This window comes from Otolemur garnettii, unplaced genomic scaffold (genome assembly GCF_000181295.1).
Source record: "Otolemur garnettii isolate 467f Iridium unplaced genomic scaffold, OtoGar3 scaffold00003, whole genome shotgun sequence".
Lineage (NCBI taxonomy): Eukaryota > Metazoa > Chordata > Mammalia > Primates > Galagidae > Otolemur > Otolemur garnettii.
The window spans coordinates 182963-190318 of record NW_003852398.1 but is presented as its reverse complement, the minus strand read 5'-3'; the positions used below and the strand labels follow the sequence as shown (position 1 = coordinate 190318).

At 42.1% G+C, this 7356-nt stretch overlaps 1 protein-coding gene across 1 annotated transcript in view; it reads left to right on the top strand.

The window, feature by feature from the left end:
* Positions 1 to 7356, top strand: part of ZNF346 (zinc finger protein 346) — a 49732-nt gene that overhangs the window by 19605 nt on the left and 22771 nt on the right. The window contains exons 2-4 of the mRNA XM_003781900.3: positions 3212 to 3315; positions 3972 to 4064; positions 6599 to 6743. Of these exons, the coding sequence (XP_003781948.1) occupies positions 3212 to 3315; positions 3972 to 4064; positions 6599 to 6743 (342 nt within the window). The remainder of the gene's footprint in view (positions 1 to 3211; positions 3316 to 3971; positions 4065 to 6598; positions 6744 to 7356) is intronic.

Below are 7356 nucleotides of genomic sequence, written 5' to 3'. Positions count from 1 at the left end.
GAGCAAGAGCAAGACCCTGGCTCTAAAAATAGCTGAGCATTGTAGCAGGTGCCTGTAGTCCCAACTACTCTGGAGGCTGAGGCAAGGGAATCACTTGAGCCCAGAATTTTGAGGTTGCTGTGAGCTATGACGCCATAGCACTCTACTGAGGGCAGCAACGTGAGATTCTATCTCAAAATAAAAAAAAGAAAAAGAAATTGGTTGTATGTTAAATCTACTTCCAGAACATAATTCCAAATCTGCTTTTCTCCATTGCCGTTAGCAACCTCCGTAGTCTAAGGTTCTATCATTTATTGCCTAAAGACTGCAACAGCCTCCTCCCTGTTCTCTCCAGTTTTATTATTGTCATCATGCAGTTTGTTGACACAACTATCAAAGTAATCTCTTTTTTTTAATTTTTATATTTTTGATTTTTTGTTTTCTTGAGACCAAGTCTCACCCTGTCGCTCTGGGTATAATGCCATAACTCACAGCAATCTCAAACTCCTGAGCTTGTGCAATCGTCCTGCTTCACCCTCCTGAGTAGCTAGGTCTACATGTGCCATAACACCCACCTGTTTTTTCTATTTTTAGTAGAGATGGGATCTCACTCTTGCTTGGGCTGGTCTTGAACTCCTGAGCTCAGGCAATCTACTGGCCTCAGTCTCCTAGAGTGCTTTTAAATTTTTGTGTAGAGATTAGTCTTGCTGTGTTACCCAGGCTGGTCTCAAACTCTTTGCCTTAAGCAATCCTCCTGCTTTAGTGAGAAAGGAAGGATTTCAGATGTGAGCCATCAACCCCAGCCCCAGAGTAATCTTTTCAAAGCACAGACCATACTTTGTCACCTCTCATTATACTAAGAATAAAATCCATAGTTCAAATTGTGGCTTATGAAGCCTTATATTTATTCAACATGATCTAGTAGGTGTCATGCTGTCTTTCCAACTTTGTTTCCTACCTCTTTCTTCTCTCATTCACCTTGCTCCAGCCACACTCATTACTGCTTCCGGGACCTAATACTGTCTCAGGCTAGGATACTTTTTTCCTGCAGACCTTCTGGTGGCTAATACCTCCCTCTGATGGTCTTCACCAACTATCCTGCCCCCATAATTCTGTCCCACTTACTTTGCTTACTACACACAGCCCACTGTAGCCTCAAACTCCTGGGCACACGTAAACATCTTGCCTCAGCCTCCTAAGTAGCTGGGATTACAGGCACCTGCCACAATGCCAAGCTTGTTTGCTTGTTTTCATAACGTTTCTAATTACCTATCATTATCTTATTTATTTACCTTATACCCTATCTATCTTATTTCTTGATATGGTGTTAGCACTCAGTTCAGTACTGGCACGTTGAAGGCACTCTGAACACATGTCTGTGGACAATGCATGTACTCTGAGGCCAGAGAGATCCAGCAGAGTGGTAACTTTTAGTCATTTGGCAAGTACCCACCACACTCCCTGCTATGGGTATGGTATTGTACTGAATAATAGGGATACAAAGTTATAAATAACTAGTTCCTACCCTGTTTAGTCTTTAGGAGTCAGATTCTGAGTATCCTTGAAAAGCAACTCCATATCCTTTAAAAAAAATTTCACATTCTCCAGGCGAGTATGAGATAACTGGACTTTGACCCATAGGTTTCATCTTCCCCTTAGTAGGTCATTGTGATGAGCCTCTGACCTTCCTTTAAAAAGCTGTGGCCCAACTGTGTTCACAGAACTACTTTTCTTGGTTTTTCTGAGCAAAGCTAAGAGAGTTGAGGCCTTTGGCAAAATTTTACCAAACATCGTAGGAGAAAAATGGAGAAATAAACAAGAAATATGAAGGGATAGAAATATAGCCAGATAACAATTCTTTTGCCCAAAAGGGCTGACATAGGTAAGCTTTAAAATAGATAGCACTTGTGGAATAGAGAGAGGCATCTCAAAAGTTCCCCACCAAAAACCTCTCTCCAGGGTATGTTGACCACTTTTTGACCGAGACTAGGATATTAAAAACGTGAGCTTGTCCTCCTTTCCAAGGACTCTGCTTCTGCCTCAGATTGTGGGTGCCATGATGGAACTTGTGCTTTAGGTGAGATTTTATCACCTTAAAGGGGTAAGGCTTTATTCTGTCCTACCATTTAGCGCAGGTTAATACCATATTTCCTATAATGTGAAACTTTTATAATACGTAATTTTATTTATTTTCTTTTTTGAGACAGACCCTCAAGCTATCCCCCTGGGTAGAGTGCCATGGCATCACAGCTCACAGCAACCTCTAACTCCTGGGCTCAAGGGAGTCTCCTGCCTCCACCTCCCAAGTAGCTGGGACCACAGGTGCCTACCACAACGCCCGGCTATTTTTTTTGGTTGCAGCCATCATTGTTGTTTGGCAGGCCCGGGCTGGATTCAAACCCGCCACCTTAGGTGTATGTGGCTACGCCTTAGCCACTTGAGCCACAGGCGCCGAGCCTATAATATGTAATTTTAGATGTTTCAAACTCAGATCAAGAATAGTAAGAAAATTACTCCCTTTTCAAGTATTTCAGCCCTCCTCATTCTATTTGGGAGAAAGTCTCAGATGGGTATGACCCTATCATTACACCTCTCTGCACAATTACTGCCCTCTTCTATGCTCTAAGACTGGCTAGAATTATTTCATTTTTATTGTATTTATTTGTATTGGTATCTAAATATTCCTCTTTAAAATAAGTTACTAAGTGAAGAAAGTTGGCATACATAAAATTGTAAGACAAGTAATAGTGTAGGTGGCCTGAGAACATAGCGTCAGTCATAGCAGCAGTAGGGGAGGGTAGCCGAGGTCTGCCAGTGTACTAGTGTGGCATCTCATTACCCAGTGCCTGTGTTTGAGGCAGGGTTCAAAGACAGTGTGCTGAGGTAGTATTTTTTTTTTCAGACGGAGTCTTACTCTATTGTTCAGGCTAGAGTACCATGGCATCAGTCTAACTCACAGCAACTTCAAACTCCTAGGTTTAGGTGATCCTCCTGTGTCAGCCTTCTAAGTAGCTGGGACTATAGATGCTACCACAATCCCCAAATAATTTTTCTGTTTCTAGTAGAGTTTGGGCCTCCTGCTTGCTCAAGCTGGTCTTGAACTCCTGAGCTCAAGTGATCCTCCCATCTCAGCCTCCCAGAGTGCTAGGATTATAGGCATCATGAGCCACTGTGACCAGCCTGAGGCAATATTTTTTACAACTCAAAAGATTTTTCATTTTCTCTTCTATAGTGGAACACATGATCCAGAAGAACCAATGTCTCTTCACCAACACCCAGTGTAAGGTTTGCTGTGCCCTGCTCATTTCTGAGTCCCAGAAGCTGGCACATTACCAGGTATGCCATTGTACTTCTGCTGTACTTTTCAGACCCAGTGCCAAGTCCTCACTTCCCTCTGGTTTGCATGGTGAAGTATAATTCCTTCTTAGTCGCCCAGATGTTGCCTCCATGCATGTTGCCTTGTGACTTAAAGATTGACTTAATTTTTTTTATTTTCATTTATTCTATCTAAGTCAGGATCATTGTATGTGTATCTTTCCTTGCAGCAGTAGAAAGTATGAGCTTTGGCTTTACATAAACGTGAGTTTGAATCACAACTCTGCTACTCATCTTGGGCAAGAAACTTCTTCATTTTCAGCCTCAGTTTCTTCATCTATAATATAGAGATGATAATTTTCTCATAGATTGTTGTGAAGATTTTTTTTTTTTGAAGTTTTTGGCCAGGGCTGGGTTTGAACTCACCACCTCCAGCATATGAGACCGGAGTCCTACTCCTTTGAGCCGTAGGTGCCACTCATGTTGTGAAGATTAAATGTGATAGCTGTAAAGTTCCTTCCACAGAGTAGGAACTCAATAAACTAAGTTTCTTGCCCAAGCCTCTCCTTCAAATTTTTTGTGAGGATGAATCAGATGAAAATCAAGTAAGTGTTTTAAGTGCCTTAGATCTGAACTGACATTTGGCTATCTTTGATCTTTTTCCTGGGTTTTTGCAGAGCAAAAAACATGCCAACAAAGTGAAGAGATACCTAGCAATTCATGGAATGGAGACATTAAAGGGGGAAATGAAGAGGCTAGACTCAGATCAGGTAATACAGCTGCCAAAGTTGAGACTGCTTACATCCTGATGAAGGCAACAGGCAGGTTGGTGTGGTGAAAGACCCTGGGCTGTGAGTCAGACTGACTTGACTTCAAATCCAAGCCATGTTGTATGACTTGGGCAAGTCTTACTACTTCTCTGAGCCTTGATTTCTTCTTCTATAGAAATGAGGATGCTAATGTCAACTATCTTTCAGTATTTTTCTAAACTAAAATGAGGAAAGGTTTATAAAAGTCACCCAATAGAGAGCCTGGCACATAATAGGAACTCAGTAGTAGAGCCTTTGTTATGCATTACTACCCAGTGGTACATTGTAGCAAGACAAGAAGCCTGCCCATTCACTACTCAAAAAGAGAAAGTAGAATGAAGCCAGGCTGCTTGCTTTCTTGAGAGCCAGGGAAAAGAACTCTTATCAGTTTATGTGATAAGTGGTGAATGTTTTAAATAAACAAGTAGGAGCACCCTTTTCCAAATGCCTATTCTAATTGAAATGTAATTGCATTTGGTTTTGGGCTCAGAAATACTATGAAAATTATACTGAAGTAACTCCTCCCTCAGTAGTACCATTATTTTTGTCCAGTGGGAGGCTATGCAAACATCATAGGATGAGAAGTCAGTAGAGTAGGATGCAGTATTGGCTCTGTAACTTACTTCTTTGGCAGTGTTGGTCAAGTCACTTAGCCTCTCTGAACTTCACCCATAAAATGAAGTTAATTCCTATCTCTTAGGGCATTGTGAGGTAAAATTCCAATTCCTAGTACGTGGCTCAATAAATAAGAGCTTACTCTACAAACCACTGCCCCCTATTATAGTCAACATAGGTTTAAGAGAGACTTACTTCTCCCTTCTTGAAATTCACTTGACTTATTCAAATTCAAGAAGACAAGATCAGGCTCAGCTCCCATAGCTCAGTGAGAAGGGCACCAACCACATACACCAAATCTGGCAGGTTTGACCCCAGCCCAGACCTGCTAAACAGCAATGACAACTGCAACCAAAAAAAATAGCCAGGCGTTATGGTGGGCTAGTCCCAGCTACTTGGGAGGCTGAGGCAAGAGATTCTCTTAAGCCCAAGAATTTGAGGTTGCCGTGGGCTGTGATGGCACGGCACTCTACTGAGGGCAACATAATACAACTATGTCTCAAAAAAAGACAAGATCAACTAACTGACCCTGGGCAAGTCATTTTAGATCTTTTTACTTTGATTTCTTCAACTCTTAGGATGGATGGCTCAGTAGTTCAAATGAGATCGAATTAGCTACCCAATCCTTGATCCCCTCCCGCCACCACTGCCACTACCAACAAAGAATTATCTAGCCCAAAATGTCAATGGTGCCAAAGTTGACAAATGCTGAATGAATACCCTGTTCAGAGATCAAGCTTTCTTAGAAAGATGTTGAGAGGCCCTTAATGTAGACTTGAAATACATTGTTTTAGGATGGGCACGGTGGCTCATGCCTGTAATCCTAGCACTTTGGGAGGCCAAGGGGAATGGATTGCCTGAGCTCACAAGTTCAAGACCAGCCTGACCAAGAGCAAGACCCCATCTCTAAAAATATCCAGGCACTGTGGCAGGCACCTGCAGTCCCAGCTACTTGGGAGGCAGAGACAAGAGAATCACTTGAGCCCAGGAGTTTGAGGTTGCTATGAGCTGTGATGCTACAGCACTCTACCAAGGGCGACAAAGTGAGACTCTTGTCTCAAGAAAAAAAAAGAAATACTTTGTTTTCTAGCCTAATCCTAATCAACACATAAAACTTAATGACCTGCTTGTTCAACAAACCCTGAACATCTACTGTGTGCCAGACTCTAGCAGGGTGCAAAGGATAGGAAACAGATGAATCAAATAATCTGTGCCCAAATGTTGCACTTGAGTTCACAGCAAAGTCTCCTAAGGTGTGACTCTCGTCAGTTTATGTGATAAGTGGTATGATAAAGGACTATTTAAAGTATTCTAGGAGTAAATGGAGGAGCAAGATTCATTCTTGCTGGAATACACACACAATGGAGCTTGATTATTGTTTGCTGAATGATTTTCTGAGTAAAAGTCTCCCAGAAGAAGAGGTGATATTTAAACTGGGCTTTGAAGAGTAAGCAGATACACAGACAGTTCTTGAGTTACAGACATCCAAATTATGTACAACTTGCACTTAGAAATGGAAGTTATTGCAGGTAATAAATAAATATACCTGTTCCAACTTACATACAAATTCAACTTAAGAACAAACCTATAGAACCTATCTTGTTCGTAACCCAGGGACTGCCTGTAATAATGGCAGGCAGGAAAGGAAGAAGAGCATTCAAGGTGGCAGGAATGGTCCAAGCAAAGCAAGGAAGCAACACAGAATAGTGGGAGATGATGAACCTAGAACAAAGTAGCCAAAGAAGAATACAGAAAGTAGATTTTGGTTAATATGTAAAAGGGGCCATAAATGCTCATTCTCATATGGGCAGTGGGGAACCATTGAAGATTTTCTGGCCATGCAGTGGCATGATCAGACCTGTGTTCTTTCTCCCAACCAGAAGAGCAGCAGGAGCAAAGACAAGAACCAGTGCTGCCCCATCTGTAACATGACCTTTTCCTCTCCTGTTGTGGCCCAGTCACATTACCTGGGGAAGACCCACGCAAAGAACTTAAAGCTGAAGCAGCAATCCAATAAGGTGGAAGGTACTGGTTTTTTTGAGTAGTGCGGTATTGGGACCCATCCTGTCCTCAGAGCACCATTGCCAGATGGTCCCAGAAAATCTCACTGGGGCCACAGATTCAGAGAGGTTGAACTGCTTTTAAAAGCCCATTAAAATATCGAAGTAGACTCAACTTCATTGAAATGCAGCCTCAGAGTTGTGCTCATGTAAACTTCCTTTCTTTGGTTACATCAGTTTTCTTGCTAGAATTTTCTTAGGCTGGGCTTTTGTCTTGAGTAATAATTATAACTCAGGAGTGTCAGAGTCCTTCAGATCATGCATACCATAAGAAGATTCTACCTCCTACCTCTCTACTTAGGTTTTTCCATCCCAGAACCTACCTGCCCTTATTACTATGTGTTCCAAGTTGAAAGCTTAACTCCTTGTCTTTTTTGCTTGCTCAGGTGATGAGAGGCTCACTTTAATCCTCAGATGCTGCCTATTCTCAAGACAGGGATTTGCTTTCAAAGCTCAATACTTCAGTGCTGCCACTACTGCCCAACAAGCTGTTTATAGCTGCCATGAATTCTTTCCCAGCACAATGACTTCTAAAATAGTTCCTTTGGCTCGGCGCCTATAGCTCAACCGGCTAAGGC